General features: G+C 44.5%; 1 protein-coding gene across 6 annotated transcripts in view; it reads right to left on the bottom strand.

Annotated features, from left to right (window-relative positions):
- Positions 1 to 7174: 7174 nt before the first annotated feature.
- Tulp4 (TUB like protein 4) overlaps positions 7175 to 21800 on the bottom strand; it is a 226818-nt gene continuing 212192 nt past the window's right edge. For 4 of the 6 annotated variants that reach the window (XM_026393843.2, XM_077802062.1, XM_026393842.2 and 1 more), the window contains 5 exons: positions 18534 to 18678; positions 17622 to 17715; positions 15363 to 15506; positions 11550 to 14056; positions 7175 to 10833 (listed from right to left, as the gene is read on the bottom strand). In XM_026393843.2, the coding sequence (XP_026249628.1) occupies positions 10717 to 10833; positions 11550 to 14056; positions 15363 to 15506; positions 17622 to 17715; positions 18534 to 18678 (3007 nt within the window). In that variant the 3' untranslated portion in view covers positions 7175 to 10716. The remainder of the gene's footprint in view (positions 10834 to 11549; positions 14057 to 15362; positions 15507 to 17621; positions 17716 to 18533; positions 18679 to 21800) is intronic. The other 2 variants (XR_003301286.2, XR_003301285.2) reach the window with 2 other exon arrangements.

Below are 21800 nucleotides of genomic sequence, written 5' to 3' on the forward strand. Positions count from 1 at the left end.
ATTCATCATCACACAGTTCTTCTTTGACCTATAGTTTATTAGAAGGTATTTAAAATTCTAGTTTTGTCTTATTGATTTTTTTAATGCCTTGCTCTGGGTTCCAAGAACATAGTCTATATGGTGCGAATTCTTAGAACTTTGTTGAAAGTTGCTTTACGGATCCAGTATATGATCAGTTTTTGTAAGTGTTCCATGTAGGTTTCAAAAGTTTTGTATTCTCCACTTGTAGGGTGAAAAGTTTCATTTCTGGCCACGTAATCAATGCTTTGATTATTTAGAATAGAAAGACATATGTTGTCAACTCCTGTCATGATGGCAGAAGTGTCAGTGTATCTCTATAGTTCCAACAGGTGTGCTGTGTGCGTGTATTGTGTGTGCTGTGTGTGGCTCTGTGTGTGCTGTGTGTGGCTCTGTGTGTGCTGTGTGTGGCTCTGTGTGTGCTGTGCGTGTGCTGTGTGTATGCATGCCTGTGGGAGTATTACTGGGAACTGACCCTCTGGGCACTCTGCCCCTGAGCAACATCCCTAGCCTTCTTAACTTTTTGTTTCTGAGACAGGGTCTCACTAGGTTGCTTAGGTTGGTCTCAAACTTATGATCCTTCTGCCTCAGTGTCCCTAATCTCTGGGATAACAGGCATGTCACTGTGCCTGGCCACATGAAAACAAAGGCAGAATTCCCGTCAAGTCACCACCCACACTGTGTACTTACTGACCTTCTGCCACAAGGTTCACAGGCACAGTGGCCCGTCAGCAATGACCTGCTTCATGGTTCTGAGAACATATTGGCTTTAACATTCATGTGCTGCTGGGCTCGCTGCAGGGGCCGGTTCCCCTCTCGCCTTCCCTCCAGTGCAATTCAGAACCCATTTTCCTCCTCAGGATGGTATCTCTCCTTAGGAGTGAGAAAATTCTTATTTCAACATGTCACAAGCAAGTGATCTGGTCCCCATGACACAGCTCTGTCCTAGAACAAATCTCCATCTGTGGAGAAAATCTTTGTTCCGACTCTGCCACAGAGAATGTGACAGAGACTCAAGAGACAGGTGACTGCTTTCTCCTTGGGGCAGAAAAGTGAACAGGAGGCCTGTGGCAAAGTGTCACTATGGTGGGAGTGGTTCCAGGAGCATTTCATGATGATTTTCCTCAGATGGCTTTTGAGGTGTGTCCCCTCGGGGCTGTTTCTGCCTATATGGTTAATTTCTGCAAGCCCAAGCCACAAACTGGGTTAGGTGCATGTTTTCTGCACAACATTTCTAACTTCTTGAGTCCTTTAAAGTAGAACTGTGTGCTGGGTGCAATGGCACACACTTGTAATCCCAGCAGTTCTGGAGGTTGAGGCAGGAGGATCGAGTTCAAATCCAGCCTCAGCAACTTAGTGAGGCCCTAAGCAACTTAGCAAGACCCTATCTCTAAATAAAATACTAAAAGGGCTGGGGATGTGGCTCAGTTGTTGAGTGCCCCAAGGTTCAATGCCCGGTAACAAAAAAAAAAAAAAAAAGTAAAATGGCATAATTATAGGGTATTCTTAGCATAAATTAATTATTGTTCACAGGGGGCAGATGAGTTTCATTCTTTTAGTGGTAAAATTCAAGAACATTGAGAATTGGCTTAAACTGAGACTGAATATACAGGTGGACAGCTGCCAGACCATATATAAAAGCACACCCTGCCACAGCCAGCCCAGGATGCCAGCCTGCTGTAAGCCAGACTTGTGGGAGGGAAGGCAGAGCGCTGAAACCAGCAACACCCAGGAAGTCAGACGAGGCCCAGTAACAAATTGATCAAACACTGACAGCTTCCCTAATTTTTGTTCTTTCTTCCAACTTAGGACCCACTAGAGAAAGCCAGTTATGCTCCTCTAACCCACATGGCTCAGGATGCCCTGCCTTCAGCTGGCTGCCTCCTGCTCTCTGGTGCCCACAGCCTTCCACCAGGGCACAGCTGGCACCGCCCTTCCTCTGCCTGTCTTGGAGCCTCTGCAGGAACACAAATGACATGGCTGACTCCCTTGCTAGACTCTAGATAGATACCTTTGCTTGCTCTCATTTAATTGGTTTTCTTTATTTCCACAAAGTGAAAAAAGCTAAGATCCTCCGGATCATCTTGGGCAAGCCCAGCGCGGTGCTGTCCTACTGAAGGCCAAGTGCACCTATGCAGCATCTCTCGGGGGGCACCTCTCAGGGGCGCTGGCACTGTGGCTCTCCCAGGAAGGCCCTAAGCTGGGTCCTGGCAGACCTCCCAGGGAAGCACAGTGACAGGCCATCTCTCCTCCTGTTTAGGCAGCCCCTGGGTGACACCAGCTGTTTCTCCTTCCATCTGAGCAGGCTCCAGGTGAACACCGATCATCACGAGGGCCCTGAGGGCATTATTTGCTTTCAGAATGCATAAATATGTTCAGCCCTTGGCTCTTTATTTCTGGCAACTGAAATGCTAAGTTTTGGGTTTTTTTTTTTTTTTTTTGCCAGAGTTCAGAAGGGACATTCCCTTTTGGAAATTACCTACCCAGCCAGCTGGAGTTCTATTTATGACTCTGTTTCTGGGTAGGAACTCCCAAACCCCAGGGAGCAGAGACCTTAGCGTGCCACCCACTATAATTCATTGACACCAGTCCAGATGAATACTTGGCTGCTCCTAAGTGGTTCTCTTGCCTAAATTGAATGAAAGAGGTCTAGGGCTTCCAATTAAACAGGAGGCAGAAATCTCAAAGTATTAATAAGGAACAGAAGGTGAGGTAGGTTGGAATGCATCTCGAATCCTCAATTTTACCATGTGTTTTAGGAAAGACTATGTTTGCACTGGTTAGAACTACTTATTGAACAAGCTAAATATCTGCATCTTGGTTGGTTGTAAAGGGCCACAGCTTATTTCTGTTCCTCAGCTTGGGCTTGGTGAGAAAGTATACGGGAACAGCGAAACGAAAAACTATCCCTTTCCAACCTGGCAAACACAGGTTGGTCTTGAGCAAGGGTCTCTTTGTCTACTTGAGCAGAAAAAAAAAAGCAGATCTTTTATTCCAAAAGAAAAAGCTGCAAAGAAACCTGCCTTAGGTTTTCAATAAAATCCACAGAAGCACAGAAGTCTGCAGCTGGGAATCTGGAGAGCATCCAGCCTATTCCTCGGATCAGTGTTCCCACAAGACACTCCTCCACCATAACAGGATTCCAAGGCCACACGTTTGGGTAACACTGCACTCAACTTCTTTCTTTTGGTGATCTACCAAGCATGGCATATTGGATATGGAAGTTTCTAGGAAATACAGCAAAAGGTACTTGTTTTAATCAGCGTGAACAAGTACTGGGCAAGTATGGGGTATGCCTTTGGAAACCCTGATTTAGTTCAATTTCTTGTTTTTTAGTTGGACAAAGTAAAGCCCAGAGAAGCTCAGTGGCTACTAGGATGATACAGTTTTGGTGGCAGACCCCGGAGCTCCCTGATCCCCTGCCTCACATGGTCACGGAGGCTGTGACCTTCTTCAGGGAAAGCACGGCCAAAGGGTGAGAGGAAGGGAAAGTGGCCTTCCTGCATCTGCGTGTGAAGTGCCAAGGTGCTGTGTTCTGTGGCAGCAGGTCCTGGCCTCATGGCCTTCTCCACAAAGGGAGCCTGAAGAGGGTTTTACTGCCATCACGAGAGGTCGCCTTTCCTGGCTTGCCAACTCGCTGTCATCGTGGGGTTGGGTTGCTATGTGACTTTTAACTTTGCCTTGTTTCTGGACAGTATACATTTAAGTATTCTTGTGTTCAAGCATTTAGATGCAGAAAGTCTTAGCTAATTATATTTTTATCTGACTTTACAGTGTACCGGGGATTTTAAAAAGTACCAAGCTCCCTACAGGAGTCCCTTGGTACCAGTGCACTCCTTTCCCCCCGTTTTGCTGTACTGGGGACTGAACCCAGGGCTCTGCATATGCTAGGCAAATGCTCTATCACCAAGCAACACGCTAGCCCTCTTATTTCTTTGAGAAGGAGTCTTGCCAAGTTGCTCAGACGGCCTTGCATGTGCCACTGTGCCTGGCCTGGTTGATTTTTCAATGTTATCTGTGTTTGAATACAAATTTATCAGTCCTTTGTTACCCACAGATTAAGTCACTGTTTTCAAGCATTATCACAAGAGCCACATTGTTGGGGCTCCAAAAATGACACCCCTAAGCATGGCACTTTGACATGCTAAGTTGTACAGTCCCAGAGCCAAGGTCTCAACCTCCCCCTGCCCTCATCCCTCCTAATCCTTGATCATCTTTCTCCCCAAGTTCAGGGGACATCTTTCTTGCAGTTCCCTTACCTAACAAAGTCCCTTCCCAGGAAGAACTGACTCCTGAAGCAGTGACTAAAAATCAAACATCCCATTGTACAGCCTGAAAAACTGGTGGTCACTGTCTGTTCTGGGGCTCATGCATTTCCCTAAAATCATTTACTCCCCCTTTCCCCTGTAAAGAGGGCATGTAAGCCCCAGCACTTTTCTTTCTCTCCTTTTCCTTCACTTTGTCATGACTGGGTGGGCAATGCAACCCTGAGCCGAGCGTGCAGTCCTTTGAGAGTGCCGAAGTGAGGGCTGGAATCCCACTCTCTGCAGCAGGGGAGTTCACCCGAGGACGGACAAGAGTGTCCAGCTAGAGTTCCTCTTTTCATGGAAGCTAAGTGTTGGCAGCTCACAGCTCATTACAGACAAATCTTTACTAGACATCAGAGAGAGAAGCTGGGAATAAACTTAGGTCTATTCATTAATGTGACTCAGAAATCTTGGGTACTATTTCAGGATTGGTTTTTGTATATGAAATCCAGAAATAATTTCAACCTCTCAGCGCTCCAATTTTCTCCTGAAAGAAAGGGAAGCAAAGGCATCTACTTCATACTGGAGCCAGGGGGTTTGGTTGTGACTGCTATCTCTACATCTTTGGAAAACTGCAATGTGATCTCCAGGAGATGGTTACTTCTCTTCTACATTGGGTTTTTGGAAGAGTTAAGCTGATTTCCTGTTCTCTTCATGCTACCAGGAAAAGAATCCTAAAAACTGGAATAAAAATAGAATGAATCCTTTCCAAAATAAGTTTTAGTTTGTAGAAGAAAGAGATTTGCTAAATTTTCTTACTAAGTCACTAAAAATAAACCACTCGGGGCTGGGGCTAGCAACACATGAGGCACTGGGTTTAAACCTCAGCACCACATAAAAAAATGAAATAAAGATATATAAAATAAATAAATAAACCCCTCCTGGAAACATTGTCTCACAGCCAATGGTCCCAACGCTGACAATGGGCACGGTGGGGACAACAGTCCTAGACATGCCCTTCTGATGGCCCAGGTATGAGCTGGTTGTTTTGGTGTTTGGGAGTTCCTCTTTTCAGGGAAGCTAAGTGTTTCCCCCGCCCTGCCCTGGGGTAGGGTGTTGGAGCCAGTTTTGGGCCAATTTTCCTTGCTACCTGGTAAATGTGATAAAGATGCAAAGAATATTACTTAAAGTTTATCAACTTTCATAGTAAAATAAAATGTTTTAATTATTTTACAAAATTCAAAGTGGTTAGCATTTATAACGTAACTACTACTACTACTACTACTACTACTACTACTATTTAAAGCATAGATTTATAATCTTACAATAATTTCAAAACAACTTACATCAGAGTTTGTTAGAGTTGACAGTGGCTTGGGTTATTCTGTTTTTCTGTTATTCTCCTAAAACCCAAGTGACCACATGTCTATATTTTTTATCTCCAAAAGGAACTAAAGGACAGTTTTGTAAATACACACACATAAAGTCTTTGCAGAGATAATTCCTAAGCCCCAGCTTCCTGCCTGTGTGTTCATAGGAAACTTGAGGGGAGAGAAAGCAGGCCCTCAAGTACTCATTAGTAATAACAATTAGCAATTATGTTAGCACTATAGAGATGAACTGCTTAAAACCAGGCTTTATTAAGTTTCCTAAGTAACAAAGAAGGTGTCCATATAATTAGCACCTTTGGTATGTTTTAGGGCTATACATATGCATTATTAATAGGGCCCTCTTTAAAAAAACAAGCAAAACCAAAAATAAACTCAAATCAATTCATCAAGAGCACAAACCAGTCTCTGACCTTGCAAAGTGGGCAAAACAATGATAGGGATCTCAGGGTCTTGAGTCATAGGTGGGAGTTGCCTCAGGACCTCTGAAGCAACTGGAGGGTGGCCAGGTCATACCAGTGGAGCCAGGTGATGTCTTCTCAAAGGACTCAAGACCCATATCTGAATTCTGCACACAAGTAGAAGTTTTTTTGATCTGCAAAATTTTATTAAGCAATAGCTGGACAACTCTTACAGTTTCAAATCATCAAGGAAAAAAAATAAGGAGATTAATCCATCTCAGTAATAAAGGCAGAAAATAATTTGGACAAACCACATCATTTCGAATGCAAACCATTAATGCCTTCTAGAATACCTCCTGCACAATCTAATACACAAAAATACATACATAGAGAGGTGAATAAGAGGAGTTCACTGAAATGCAATCGGGAAACTCAACAGATTTTGCCTGGAAAGTAAAACAAAGCAGGATGCTGAAGTAAAAACAAACGACACTAGAGGAACCGAGGTGCACAAAGCAGTGCACGCCCTTCCCAAGGTCTGAGAGAACATGCTGGTGGTCTTATGTGGTCTGGGACCTGTGTGCCTCATCACACACTTACAGGGTCGGGGGAAGGAAGAAAAAGAAAATGCCAGTAGTAATAAACTCAGAAGTGATGTTCAAATTTACAGTACCAAAATAATGCATTTATAAACAAATGCAAAAACAATACCCCTTTGGTAAATAATACAGTGCCTTTTTCACTCAAATGCATAACCCATGCTTTTTTACAACATGAAAAAAATTTATCTACAATAAACGAGATCTTAGAATCCTACCCCCCCTTAAAAAGAACTTGTAAACAGAAAGTATAGGTACAAGTAAAATTACAAGAAAATTGCACAAAGTCAAAGAAAGGGAAACAAAATAAGCCACAACCTTTCAGAGTTTATCAGCCAGAGAAAAGAAAATACCCAAATGGCGCCACGTTCTGAGTCGTGTGTTCATACAGACTCCCAGGACCCAAACAACACTTCAGACACGGTTTGTCTCGGCCAACTTTGTCCACAACCACAGACTTGGCCACATGATCTGCAGCCCACACACGGGTTCCTTTTTCACAGGTCCCTTTTTGATAAACCTTTGGATTAGAAGGTGGTGCAGCGCTGGGAGCACAGGAGCACACTAAAGGATGGGATCCGCCTGGATTCCTACTCCTCTCTTCTTCCTGAACACACTCTCAGTCAGTTATGGGGGAAAGTGGTGACTTATCTTAGGGCTATTTTCAAGGGCGCCCACTGATTAGGGCACACTCTGGGGATTCCTCCGACTTGCCTGGAATCAGTGCTTTTGTGTAATTTTATGAGATCAAGCATGTTTTGAAACGTATTTAGAGGTGAACTTTCTAAAGATATTCTGTTAAATGCACTGGTTTATATTCAGCAGACAGCTCACAGACTCAGGAAAGGAAACACTTCTCCACAAAAAGGCAATGTTTTGAAACACACTTTCCACGCTTGTCAAGTGGGAAGATGAAGCTGCTCAGTTCTGAGCTCTCCGGCTGCCGGGGGAGTGTGGATGATAGTCCAGGCGCCTCTTCCATTTTCCAGATGGACAAAGCTGGATCTGGCAGCCCCAGACTTGCCCAAGGTCACCCTCCAACCTTATGACAGATCAAGCTTGACCCTGGGGCCTCCTGACCTTCTGTTCTGATTTCAGAGTGAACCTTAGATGTTTCTGCATGTCCTTGTGGACACCTAACAGTGGAGCGAGGCGGCTACAGATGAAAAACACCAACCTGCAAAAGCCTTTCATTTACACACCATTAGAGTCTTGAGAGCTTCCTCCTTCTTTGGCCCCAATTTTTCCCAGGTTAAACATTCAATGGTATACACATCCACGGCCTTTGGTTTGATGAGGTTAAGAGCTAAACAAATTTAAAATTGGTTTTTATGTTTGTTAATACACAGATTCCCTCAAAAAGACCTCATGTAGTTTACTTTATATTTCACTAATATTTTTAAATTCAGTAAGGTATCTTGACATTCATAAACTGCTACTAATAAGCACAAAGTACCTGGAATTCTGCTGCTTAAACTCCTCATATTGGTGGCATTTAACCTCTACGATGAAGTCAGACGCCATCACGGCACCACGGCTGCAGCCAGCAGCTTCCATCTCCCTGGGCAGGAGACCCTGCTTCTCATGCCCCTGCAGACTCAGGCGAGCAGCCATCCCTGATGCACCCATCTGTGGCTCCTTGGGGGGAAAATGGCTTTCGGGGAGTCATTTGTTCTTATTAAGAAAAGTCCTAAAATGTACCCCTTTGTGGCTTTTGCATCTCAAAAACCAATCAGAACTGAAAGAACTAAAACTTATTTCTTAAGAATTTCACTAATGGGTCTCTCCATTTCCTATAATCCTTTATTACGAATTGAAAATTTAAAATTCTCAAAATAAGGGGAATTAGGGCATAACTGTCTCAAAGAAATGGTCTCTTGTATATAATCAATACCATAGAATTTTAAAAAAGGATCACTTCTAAAGGATTAATAGGAACTTTTCCCAATTAGAAAGTTACAAATTACCCAGCAAAACATCTTCTATTATATCCTCTTTATTTCTTATGGTAAAGTATACTACCACCAAATGAATCATTACAAAGATACTATTTTTCTAAATAAATAATAAAATGGGCATAACTCACCAATACATAGTAACAAAATAATTCCTAGGAATACTATGAAAAGCAAGGTAATAATTATCTCTTGGACAACAGAACAGGGAGATTGTATTTAAATTACTTCAGAAACAGGTGATAACAATTATTGCACAACTAATAAGAAGCACTGAAACACCATATCAAGCTCCAGGAACTCATATATAATAAGAATTAGATAAATCAAAATTTACCTATCAAACAGTTGGGTCTAATATTTTAATCTCTAACATGGGAAACTCCAGTATTACCTGGGAGATGTCCTTCTCGTTAAAAACCTTGTTGGCATTTCTTTGGACTTAAGAGTGAAGAGTGATATCTCCTCACTCTACAAAAGGAATGGGCCAGTTTCTTTTTCTAATTTTAAATCCAAATAGGGAATTAATTTTTTTTAAAATTTGAAAATACTTTTCTGTAGCATCTTCCATTTTTCTGTTTTTAAATAAAATCCATATTTAGGAGTTAAAATCAATAGACAGTTCTTGTACTTTGGCCATAAACATCACCACAGGAATGAACACCAAACCACCATCAAAAAATGGACCGGACCTTGTGACAGACTGGGATACTGCGGAAGGGGGAGAGGCAGGCAAAGAGACTTGAGGCGGATTTTTTCCCCCCATTAACAAAGAAGTAGAGAACCCACTCCCTAAAGTAAGATCGATAATTTTAACAATGTTTTTTTCCCCAGTGGTTTATTACCTTAGTAAACAGTCTATACAATTAATAAACAGCTTTTTGTTTCTTTAGAGAAGATCCTAACTTTTGTCAAAGATTTGACTATGCTCCTAACTTTTAAAACCCTGGCAAATGCTGAAAATATTGTGTTTATAATTTCTATTTTGATGGAAACATTTCTAGTTAATTGAATTTTAACATAGCCAAGAGGAAGAAAGGAGTGGTTTCAACTCAAGCCTCATCCACAGTTTTAGGAAGAGAAAGGATAGAGCAATAATATTGGAAGGGAAAAAATCATGTTTACAGTAATGGGTTCCAGGTTCAAAAACAAAAGGCAGAGGGAGGTCAATGGCTGTTTCTCAGGAAGTGGATCTAGTGACTGACCACCACACCATCTTGGAAAACTCCTTGCCCTACCCCGGGCCAGGATCTTTCCCCTGCTGCCTCCTACCTTCTCCTGAAGTCAACCTCAATGATGATCATCATTGGTCCCACAGAACTCTTGACACAGGATGAGACTAGTGGAGTCTCCCAACGTAAACATCCTTGGAAGAGGAGCTCAGCCCTTGCACAGGTCACACTCCTGAGTCACTCAGGTGTCTGCAAAGCATTGTGAGCCTGTCCAACATGCAGTTTCTTCCTCACCCATCATGCTTTCCCTGACATGACTCATGACCAAACTGCAGTTAAGCAGTGACAGCACCCCCATACAGAGCCTGCTTTCATTAGTCAACAGAGTTCATTTGCCCAAATGCCTTTATTCCTCAAGTCACCTTTTAGGGAGTGGCACAATACAAATAAATTAAAAGCTGTCCCCATTCCCCCAGGAGAACCTGAATCTGCAGGATTTTTGGTTGTGATCTTTAAAAAAGTTTTTGTTTTGCACTAGTGGTAATGTTGGAGGAGTAAAGGCCAAAAGTTGTGGAGAATGAACCTAATGCATATTCCCTATGTCTGAAAGAAAGGCAGGCTAGCAGGTGGTCTGGCTTCTCTCCAAGGCCCTTGTCCCAGGCACTGAGAAGCAGATCCAGGAGAACATTCAACAGCCAGGCTGTCCCTCCTGAAAGAACACCAGGCCCCTTGCACTCTTTGCTTCCAAATGTCACAGGACTGAAAGAAAAGAAAGACAGTAAAGGACAACCAAATATGCGCAATGCCTGAGGGCTCGCGCCCCTCTGGCCTGAGGGCTCTTCCTGCCCAGCTGACATCTCTCCGGTCTTTCTGGCACCAGCAGTGCAGGCTCCTCCTCCCAGGGCTCCCTGCTGTCTTCTCTCCACACCAATCTCTTCATTTGAGGCGCTGAGTCACATTGGCCAGGGCCACTGCGAAGGCCTGCACAGCTGAGAAGGGGTACTGGAAGTCCAGAATGTATGCATTGCCGTCAATCCGTCCAAACTGCATCACCTGGGGGGAGGGGTGGCAGGGAAGCAAAGACACGAAAGGAAACAAGGTGGGAAAGAGGCCACCAGGTCTGCTGGCTCCTGATGGAAGCAGACAGCACAGTCCGCGAGTAGTTCTTCAGGAAGAAGGTAATATATGAAACCAAAAATTGAAATATCAACAAATAGAAGCATGTTCTTTGCAAATACGATGGCAAATACTAGGAAAAACCCAACCACTAGGAAACACCTGCCTCAGGGGGAAAAGGTGCCATTAGGTGGGTATGGTGGAGAAGGATCTCGTTTTCCTTACAAATCTCTTGGAATCATTTGACTAATACTTAGTACACGCATTACTTGGATTAAAAATACATAAGATAGCAGTGGGCATACTCAGAATCCTAATCCTAATGGCTCCACCTAAGAGACATAATTTGTTTCCTCCCATCCTGCTTGGCTTCTTTTTATGGTCCTGGGTATTGAACCCAGATCCTTGCCTATGCTAGACAAGAGATCTTTTGACTGAGCTATGCCCCCCAAACCCTTATTTTGAGACAGGGTCTCCCTAAGTTGCCCAAGCTGGCCTTGAACTTGTGATCCTTCTGCCTCGGTCTCCTGAGTAGCTGGGATTACAGGTGCATGTCACCATGCCTGGCTCTCACTCGGCCTTTTGAAGTTTTCCTGGAAGGCCAAAGCACTGATATCCTTCACTTAGTGGCCACAGCCCTGCAACTTTCTTACCTGGCGCCCCTCCAACTCGATCTGGAAGTTCTTGGCCGACTCCTGGGTCACCCGCCCTCCAAAGTCCAGCTGGTACACCTGCGTAGCCTCGTTCCACAGAGGTTGCTTGTTGGCCATCACGTACACAAATCCCTGGCTGCCCAGACGCCCATCCTCCTTCTCACTGGCTTTGCGGCACTTGAACTCCTCCAGCTCACTGGCTGTGCGCAGACTCCTCTTGCTTTTCCACCCCTTCTTGCTGCCCTGGCTTTGGTTCATCAGCTCGTCCCCACTGATGAACAGCTCGGGCTCACTCTCTGAGCTGTCCTGGAACTCGTTGGTTTTGTTCAACTTTTTTGACTTCAGCTGGTCTTTCTGACTCTTCACTTTCTTCTTTTCTCTCCCTAGGCGAGGACTGGAGATGAGCGAGTTAAAGTCACTCAGAGTCCTAGCCTCCTTCTTCACTTTACCCTCAGTGATGGCCTGAACACTTCCTTCCTCTGCTCGGCTGTCCAGTCGCTTCCGGTTCTTCTTTCCAAATTTTTCAGTCCGTTGGGGAACAGGGCTTTCTGTCAGGGAGAGGACTTCTTGGAAGTTGTCTGCGGTCTCTACCATCACCTCTGTACCCATGTGGCTTTGGAGGTCAGGTGGTGGTGGGGACACGAGGGGCTTCTCTACCACCACGTGGGGCTTGGGGGGAAGAGTGCCCTGGGGGTTCTGCACGGGTGGGCAGGTGCTATAGGAACTCCATGGGTGCAAGGCGATAGGTGGCAGCTGTAAACTGGAGCACGTGCTGCTTCCTGGGTACATGGGGGGCAAGGTGCAGTACGAGAGGCTGGGTGGGTGCGCTGGCTGCAGGACAACGGCAGACTCCTGTGGTGCAAACTGTGTTGGGGACAGGGCATCTTTGGGGGAGCAGGGAGCCTGCACTCCAGGCAAAGGGGTGTTATAGCTTCCTGGATATGGAACTCCCATTCCATAGCCTGTCTGGAAAGTGGCAGTAGGGCTGGCAGGAGACTTGGGGGAGACAAAGGGTACTCGGGTCACATCCAGGTGCTGGCTCTGCCCTAACATCAAAGGGGGCAGTTTTAAGGGGTTGGGCACCGAAGTCTGTGCTGTCCTTTCCTGGGGGACCCAAACATCCTCACCCAGCACAGGGTCCCACTGATAAGGGGGGGGCCGCTTCACAGTGACAGCAGCTTCGGGCAGCGGGGGGTGCCTAGGGGCCTTCTCAAGCTGACAGTGCTGGGACAGGGCCTCGTCCTCTGTGAAGGCTGAGTTCACGTAGTCAGTGCGGTCGCGGGCACTGTCGGGCGGGCTGAGGAGGCTGTAAGAGGACTGGGAGGCCAACGGGGAGGTGCTGACAGCATGGGCCAGAATGGTGCCTGACTGTGCGCTGGGCCCCGCGCCACTGCACTGGCTACAGGTGTACAAGGCTGGCGGGGGCCGCGCAGGGAGTTGTGCCACTGCTCCTCCAGGGCCACCCTTGGGCTTGGCCAGGGGCTGCAGTGGGGCTCGAGAGCTATCAGCCAGCTGGGCCATCTTGAGTGCAACCTCACGGTTGTTCCTCCGCAGGGTGGCATGGATGAGGCTGTTATCCAGTCTCTGGGCAGCACTCCGCCCCTGGGCCAGCTGGCTAGCAATTTCGGGATATGGGGGTGGGTCCCCTGTGGGTATGGAGTAGCGAGGGACTGTCAGGCGGTTTAGGGTGGCACTGGTGCAGGGCTGGGAGACCTTCTTCTCAGTGGCGGTGAGCCTCAAGGTAGCTGAGCTGCCTGGGCCGGGGAGGGTGTAGGTGTTCTGGGAGCAGAGCATCCGCGTGCGAGGCCGGCACACCTCCTCCACGTTGCCGCTGCTGTCGAAGGTAGTGATCCTCTCGTAGCCCAGTGGGGGCTGGTAATGTACTGATGTAGGGTAGAGAGAGAAGTCTCCTTTCTTTAAGCACACATCCACTGGGGCCTGTGGAGGTGGCAGAGGGGGTGGGGGTGCCGCTGTGGTGGGGGCAGCAGGAATGGTTCCTGGGTAGGGGGGTGGGGGATTCATCTTCGTCACCTGGATCTCCTGGGGGGCACTGAAGACCACTGTATCCCCCTCTGCTGCCAGCTGAGGCACCGGCCGCAGGGCCTTGGTGGACTTCTGTAGGTGTTCATGGTCTCGGTCTCCGTGGTCCACCACAGACAGCTGCATGGCCCCCTGTGGTGGCGGCGGCGGTGGCGGTAAGGGCAACTGAGGAGGGTTCTGAATGATGCGGCCCATTTCCACACCTCCAAAAATCACCTGTCCAGGGTTGGAGTACCGGTTGGAGACTGGGTATTGGGTGGCACTGTCAACTGCATGTTCTGCTGCCCCCACCACTGTAGTTTGATTGGTCAGGATGTCCAGCTGCACATTCTGATTGGCCAGCAGAGACTGTACCAGGCCAATGCTCTGTGTGGGGGACATAGCTTGAGCTGAGCTGTGAATTGGTGCAATAGGGATATTCACGGTACAAGGTGGGTTGTTCTCAGGGACACCAGATGCTCCTGTCACTGAAAGGAAACTGGAATAAGAACTGCTTGCAAAAGAGTGTTGTGAAATAGGGTCAGAATAAGCAATACATCTGGACTTATCTCACCCTTAGCATGTAAAAGGCAAATGCTAGAGAATGAGCTGTGTTTGCTTAGAGAGAGGGCGACTGTTCCCCAAACTACTCTGTTTCTGGAAGGGCACACAGCAGCCTGACTGTGACTGTGGGTTAAGGGCATTGCCAGAGCTTTTCAATGAACAAAGATGGAACCTTCTGCATTTGGTACCAGGTGCCCGAATGATGCCATTACAAATAACTACAGTTAAAGAAACTTGAGGGCAGTTATGTAGTGTGGAACTCTACTGGGGACTTCCAACCTATCCATAATTGTGGATTGGTTAGAGTGGGAAGTGTTTCCAACAGATACACATCTGAAATTTGTATACAAATTAAGATTCTGTAAGTAGAATCACCTAAAATGTAGAAAAACCAATAAAGAATCTGCTAGCAAATGTGCATATTGAGTGAAGAATAATTTCACGGATTAGGCAGCCCTAATTAAATGCTCTTTGGCATTTCAGACACTACGGAAGGTAGAGCTACTGAACAAAACCCTATCAACACTCCCTATTGCACACAGTGGGGATTTCATGGAGCGTGCGTGTGAATCACAATGGCAGGCAGCTGCTCAGAGCTGCTGTCTGTGCCCATGTCGGAAGTGCACCCTGGCAGTTGAACTCTTAGAAGCCTAATGAGCCACTGTGGCTCCTGTTCAGAGAACACTTCCATTGACTCAGAAGCCCGAAGGATGGGGCTAACTGCCACGTGGCAACCAGTCCCTGGGCAGAAAACAGATCTAATAGGCTTGTGGTACAGGCTGGTTGACATCACACCAGAACTCCAGAAAGCAGCCAACTGGCTTATCAAGAGTTGAGCCCACCCTTGGAGCCTGTAACTAAGGTCTCTAGTAAGATACAACCATCCTCTGGCTGCACAAACCTGGTTCCATTTCAAGTTTCCTATCATTACTGTGCAGATCTCTCTTCCAGATGTTCTCTGGTCTGCAGGGTATAGTGAAAACAGGCATCTTCCCCTCCAAAGGGAAGAGTCTCTTTACTGAGTCACTGTCAGTGAATAGAAGCCCTCAGTAAACCCGCCTCTCTCCCTGGGAGCCACAAACAGCAACAACAACTGCAGCAGCAATATAGCACTGGAGGGAGCTATTTGGGGAGATAAGGGAGACCATTAAGGGTAAAGTGTAAAAGACACTAAGCATAAAAGTCCCTAAGAGAGGAACCACAACAGACCAGTCACATGTGTGAACACACCTGGTAAATCATCTTCATCTTCACTGAAAACATTTGGGTTGAAGACAGGTAAGTTAATATAGTCCATGGAAATCTTCCGAACTTCTGGGAGATAGATAGTCATCTGCCGTGGCTGGAGATGCAGCAGGCTGGTTTTATAGATCACTGTGAGGATGAAGAAGGACACATGAACAGAGGTACGTCAGAGGAGAGCCAAAGCACCAGTGGAGTAGTGGGAAGAGAAAAGGAGGGCTGCGGCTCTCTGCCATCAGAAGACAGCTCTACATGTAGGGCCACGAACCCAAGGAGCTCCTTGTCCCTGTGCACCTCTATGCAAGGCTGGTGCTCAGGCTGATGGCTAAGGGACTCATGTGTTCACCTCTCCTGCCCACCAAAGAAAAAGAATATAAATTTTGGTGAAATCATTATGTATGGTTCTATATAACTTAAGAGTTAATGCATTAAAGTGCTATTCTTTGTTGTCCAGATTGACACATAGGGAAAAAAAATGTGAGGAGGGATTAGGAAGGCAACATCAGCTGCCTTCAGGAAGAAAACTAGGTGTCTTTGATTTTTACTGTATATTCCTCTTAATCTATTGAATTCTGAATCTCTTATGAATTTTTAAAATCAAGAAATGCTAAAAAAATTTTCACCGGTTAGGCAGTCCTAATTGAAGGAAATAAAATATCCAATACAGTGAACTACACTCACTTTTTAAGTTCACAATATACAGTCTTTGAAAATATTTAATGGGACACCCTATATATATTATGCCTTCCAGAATCTAAGAGTTAATATCTTTTCTCCAAGAGAATCATGTGGAAAATTTTTGTAGCTTGATAACAGTAACATATAGACCCAAGTGCTCTTTTTAAAAAGGTTAACGATTTGAACAATGATTCCAATGCTTTTGTCTTAGGGCACCCAGATGACTGGCAGCAGGCAGCATCTGCTTCTTCAAGGACTCTCACAGGCTCATTTGTGGATCTACTCATCATACAAGAAATAAGGGTAGAATGAGAAGATCCCTTAAGTGAAGTCTGACTTCCATTCCTTTTTTCAATATTTACTATAGGCAGATGGCTGAGTTGTCAGCTTACTGATGTGGGGATAATAATGATATTCAAACAGTGGTTATTAAAAATCAACCATCTCCATCAACAGGGCACTGATGCACAGCTGCACAGACTTTTGTGGTCCTCAGAGAACTTCTAGGTTGCTGAAAATATGCTTTCTTTGCATCATGTACAGGGGTGGTGTGTTGTTATCTCCTTACTTTTATGTTTTACTTTTATTCATCTTTTTTCTTTGAAGCTAAGAAACCCTAAAATGAAAAAATCCAAATGCAATGCTCTTGAATAAATCTCTGAAGATGCATGCAGAGCAAAAGATCTTTTTTTAAACATCTGATTTGCAAGAATTATTTATATTAAAGGATGAAAACAATCTTACAGATTTTAAATTTTTCAAAAACCATTTTTAGTAGGTGACATAGCACATCTGAGATGTAGCCACAGGCCTGTCTGACTGAGCTGGCCTGGCAGAGACGTGTATATGGGAAACGAGATGGCAATGAGGAAGATAGGGATGGGCCACAGCCTCTCAATCAAACGGGGAACCACCCAGCAGAAAGAAGGTACTTTTAAAGAATCTGCCATTTTCCTTTCTTCTTTGTCTCTGATGTCAGTCTCAAAAGGGAGTACTCCTCAACTGGGCAGGATGCAGATGAGAACCAAGGTCTGCATTCTGGCCCAGTTTCAGTCCCCTTAGTTTGGTTTTCCTCTGTGTCTCAAACTTGTCATGGGTGGGGCATTTATCTGGTACTGAAAAATGAAATTATACATATTTACCACTAAGAGCAGTCAGCCAACTTCTTAAATGCATTAAAACTATTTTCCTCCATTTTGTTCAGATGTTTCTTGTAATTCAAGAAGCTGGACTCTGGTCCCACGTGCCCACATAAACCAAAATAGCTAAACATCTTTGAGAGCTTTGACAGAGTTTTGTATTTCTCTTATTTATTTATTTTTTTAAATTCAGGAATTAACTTTTTAAAAAAAGTGCCAGTAGCAAAAGTGATCTGAAAAATTAATTCAAATTTTTCTGAAATCATAGTGGCTGGAGTGAAGGTTTGGCAGAACGCACAGGCTAACCTGATGCTGTCTTAGGAGCTCATTTTCCACTTCAGGCTGCCAAAGGTTGAAACTGAATCTTTTAGTCTGATTTCAAATGGGGCAGTGGAATAACAGAATAAGATTTTTTTTTTTTTTTTTTTACCTGCACCGAGGTTGGTTGGCAGGAAAGCAGCCAAACCCACAATCTTAAATTTGGTTCCCCAGATATTGGACGTGACCTGAGCAAGATAATTGTGCTGTGAGGGAAAAAAGGAAAAGACAAAGTCAGAATATCAGTCTACTTCCATGTTTTTTATTAGTCCCTGTAAGAATTTTCATACTTATTGCACACCATCAATCATTCCTGCCATCCTTCTGTCATTTTTAAGACCAGGTGTTAACTAGAACAGGCCAGGCTCCCATTTCCTAATGGCCGTGCGCAGAGCAAGAGTGACGGTGGTTCTGTCCTAGCATGTCCATGTGTGCAGTTTAAAAAGTCATCAAAGCTGGAGTATGGGGGCATGTACCCGTAATCCCAGCTACTCAGGAGGCTGAGGCAGGCAGATCACTTGAGCCCAGGAATGTAAGACAAGCCTTGGTGACTCAGAGCAAACCTGTCTCAAAATAATTTAAATCAATAAATAGTCCACCAAAGTGGTTTGGGCACAGTTTTCTTTGCCCCTGCTTTCCCCCAATCACTGGTCTAAAAAAGGAAACCAACTCTGAATCCACTGTTCTCCTTGGAAATTCTCGTGGAAACTCTTTGTGTTTCCAGTAGGTTGAGTGGAGGCAAAGGAGGCAGGGGAGTCAGGTACGGCTGGACAAGGGGCCATGGCTGGGGTTCTTGCTGAAGACAATGGCGAGTCACTCTAGGACAAGAATTGGCTTGAAGGGGCACAGGTAGAAAAGTGGATGTGCCTCAGTCAGAGTGCCACTGGAGGAAGTTTCTAGAGGCAGAGAGGCAAATGGAATAGAACCAGGCACCTGAATGCAGGTGGTAGAGAGCAGGGAAGGCAGGTAGGGGAAGGATGATGGAGTGTCCAAGTGGCTGGAGGGTTCAGCCATGTGTTACTACCTGAGTGATGTCTTCAAAAGGAAACTCTCTCCGAGTCAGGCTGGGTGAGCCGATGGAAGGCTTTCGCATAGGCAACCTTGGAGATCGGGAGATCTCCTGAGCAGCCCGGGGCAGCTTGGGAGACTTCCGGGCCTCAATGCTGATCCTGTGGAGACAAAGTGAGGGGGGTCAGGCATGCACAGAGGGGTAAGGCCAATATTTCTTCCCTTCCAAGGTCAGCCGTGGACATCAGTTCTCTGTGGCCAAGGTCCTATTTTCACAAAGTTCTTACTCCTGCTGTGGCTTTAGGAATATGAGGAAAGAATGAATTGTGTATTGAATAATAAATACAACATCTGAAAATATGTTGAAATTAGATCAAGATTTTTTTCCTCCCATTTCTCTGTATGGGGGATTGAACCCAGGGCCTTGTACCTGGTAGGCAAGTGTTCTACCCCCAGCCCCCAATTGAGTCATTTGAAAGGAACTTCATTTGTAAGGGAACTGTCTTTCACTTTCTACTCACTTAAGAGTAAGTTTGGAAATGTCCACATGACTTCTGCCAGGGGTGTGTACAATCAGTCCTGGGGAAAATGCAAGAAGGGAAGTCCTCTCTCACTCTGAGGCCACTATGATTTTTTAAAATTACTTCCACGACAGTTTGAATTTTAACAGATTCATCTAACACTTTACCACCTGCAATAGTTATATCAGATCAATGAATCTAATACTTTTCTGCTGAATTCTGACACCAGATTCTAGCTCTGCTCGGTTCTTTATACTTTCTTTCTTTTTTTTTTTAAAGAGAGAGTGAGAAAGGAGAGAGAGAGAGAGAGAGAGAGAGAGAGAGAGAGAGAGAGAGAATTTTTTTAATATTTATTTTTTAGTTCTCGGCAGACACAACATCTTTGTTGGTATGTGGTGCTGAGGATCGAACCTGGGCCGCACGCATGCCAGGCGAGCGCGCTACCGCTGAGCCACATCTCCAGCCCCTATACTTTCTTTCTTTATACAGTGAGGTGCACATGTTCAATGCCAGTCTACCCCAAAGAGAGGGTTACAAATGAATATAACAAGGTTTCTAACATCCTATAAATATGTGTTGAACCTCATACATAATGCTTGCGAGCTTGTTGAGAAACTTCAGGCTCCTGAGGAATAGGAGAATTGGGGATCAAGTTAATGAAAGCTGTGAGCCAGGGCTATCAGTCTGGATGCTGTGTGGAGGGGTTCCAGGCAGGAAGAGGAGGAGGAAGGGACCAGGCAAGAGGTGGCAGCCTGAAATGGACATCTACATGCCAAGGGTTTAGTTTCTTATATATAGTAAGTGCCCTCTGCTCAATGAACTAATTGCTTCAGAGCTAGGCATTTGGGTATGTTTACATCTAATGGAAAAAGTCAAGCACTGTGGCAGCACTAGAAGGTTCAAAATTTATGTGTAATTTTAACAAACTTTAGAATAAAGATGAAAAAAAAATCAGATTGCTGGACTAACTGATATCTATATGGGAAAATGAACTTTTACCTCTAATTCACACCGCACACAAAAATTAACTAGATGTAAAGTTGATCTGAGATACAAACTCTTGAGCTGCTAGAAGAGAACAGAAGACCATCTTCTCAGGCTTAGGGTAGACCAAGATTTTAAAATAGGACACAAAATGCACTAACCATAAAAGGATTTCACACGCTGGACTATTTGTTAAGAATACACATTACTAAAGATCCATTGCTAGAATATACAAATAACTCTTGCAAATCAGTAAGAGAAAAACAACCCAATAAAAAATGGGCAAAAGGAGATAGCCAGGTGGGCTGATCCGCATATGAAAAGGTACTCAGCCACTTAACTGGTCAGAGAAACTAGACCTAAACCATAATGCAATATCATCACTATATACCCAGAAGAATGGGCAAAATTATTTTGGGCAATGACAATGGAGCTATAGGTGAGAATGGACGCAGGTAGAGCTCTCATGTGCTGCTGCTGGGAACTGAACTTGCTGCAGCCAGTTTGGAATAATGTGTGGCAGTTTTCAGAAAGTTTAACAATGATCTAACTCATGACTCTGCCCCTCCCTTCTTAAGTGTACACCCAAGAGAAATGAGTGCATATATTCAAAAAAGAATGTTTATATGGATTTATTCACAGTAGTCCTAAACTACTAAATATCCATGGAAATACAATAAACACACAGAAGTATATTTGCAATAGTGGAATAATTCCACAGAGCAATAAAGAAAAACAAACTACTGATACATGCAATAACACAGATAAATCTCGAAATCACGTTAAGCAAAAATCCACATATTGTTTGATGCAACATATATGAAGTTCTAGAACAAGTAAAAATAATCTATCATGACAGAAGTCACATAAAATGAAAGAGACACGTGGGATTCTCCCTGATGATGAGCACGTTCTTTATCTTGAACCGAGTGGGGACACACTGGTATATCAACTGCCCAATGAACTAGTTGCTTCAGAGCTGGGCATTTGGGAATGTTTATATCTGTATGTAAATTTATTAAACACCTTAATTTTGCATAGCATCATGGAGCTGTAAAGCTAGTGAGGATCTTGGCAAGGATCTGGTCCATCCATTATCATCCATAGATAAGGAAGCTCTTATCTCTATCCAAGTGACTGCCTACAATGCTGGCAGCAGAGAAGGCAGGCAGTACTCTCTAAGACAATGCAGGCCTGTCCATTTACTCTTAGTTTTCTGTCTTCAGACAAACCCTAGGAACTATTCTTTTTTAAATTTACTATTATTTTCTCAATTACAGCATTGTAGGCACTTAATTTGGTGTTCTCAACATGCTGCACCCACTGTAAAACCTTTTTCTTCCTTTTCTTAAATTGTAAGAAAAAACAAATAAACCTGAGTATGACCAGCCCTATGTCACCCACCATTGCTACTAACCCCTGGAGATATTCTGAGGCTTGGGTAAACTTTCCACCAAGTATCTTTTCTATCCTTAAGAAAAACAAAAAAAAAAAAAGCTGTAATTATTCCAAGTATAGTCTCCCAGAAGAAAAAGGGATGAGGGGGGAAAAAAAAGGTTGATCTTGACGTACAACTGTCAGCTTTTTCCTTCCTTTCTTTTTATTTTTTTTTAAATATTTATTTTTTAGAAGTAGTTGAACACAATAACTTTATTTTATTACTTTTTATGTGATGCTGAGGAGCAAACTCAGGTCCTCGCATGTGCTAGACGAGCGCTCTACCTCTGAGCCACAACCCCAGCCCGTCTTCCTTTTTTTTAACATAACAAAGTTTATTT

This window comes from Urocitellus parryii, chromosome 8 (genome assembly GCF_045843805.1).
Source record: "Urocitellus parryii isolate mUroPar1 chromosome 8, mUroPar1.hap1, whole genome shotgun sequence".
NCBI lineage: Eukaryota > Metazoa > Chordata > Mammalia > Rodentia > Sciuridae > Urocitellus > Urocitellus parryii.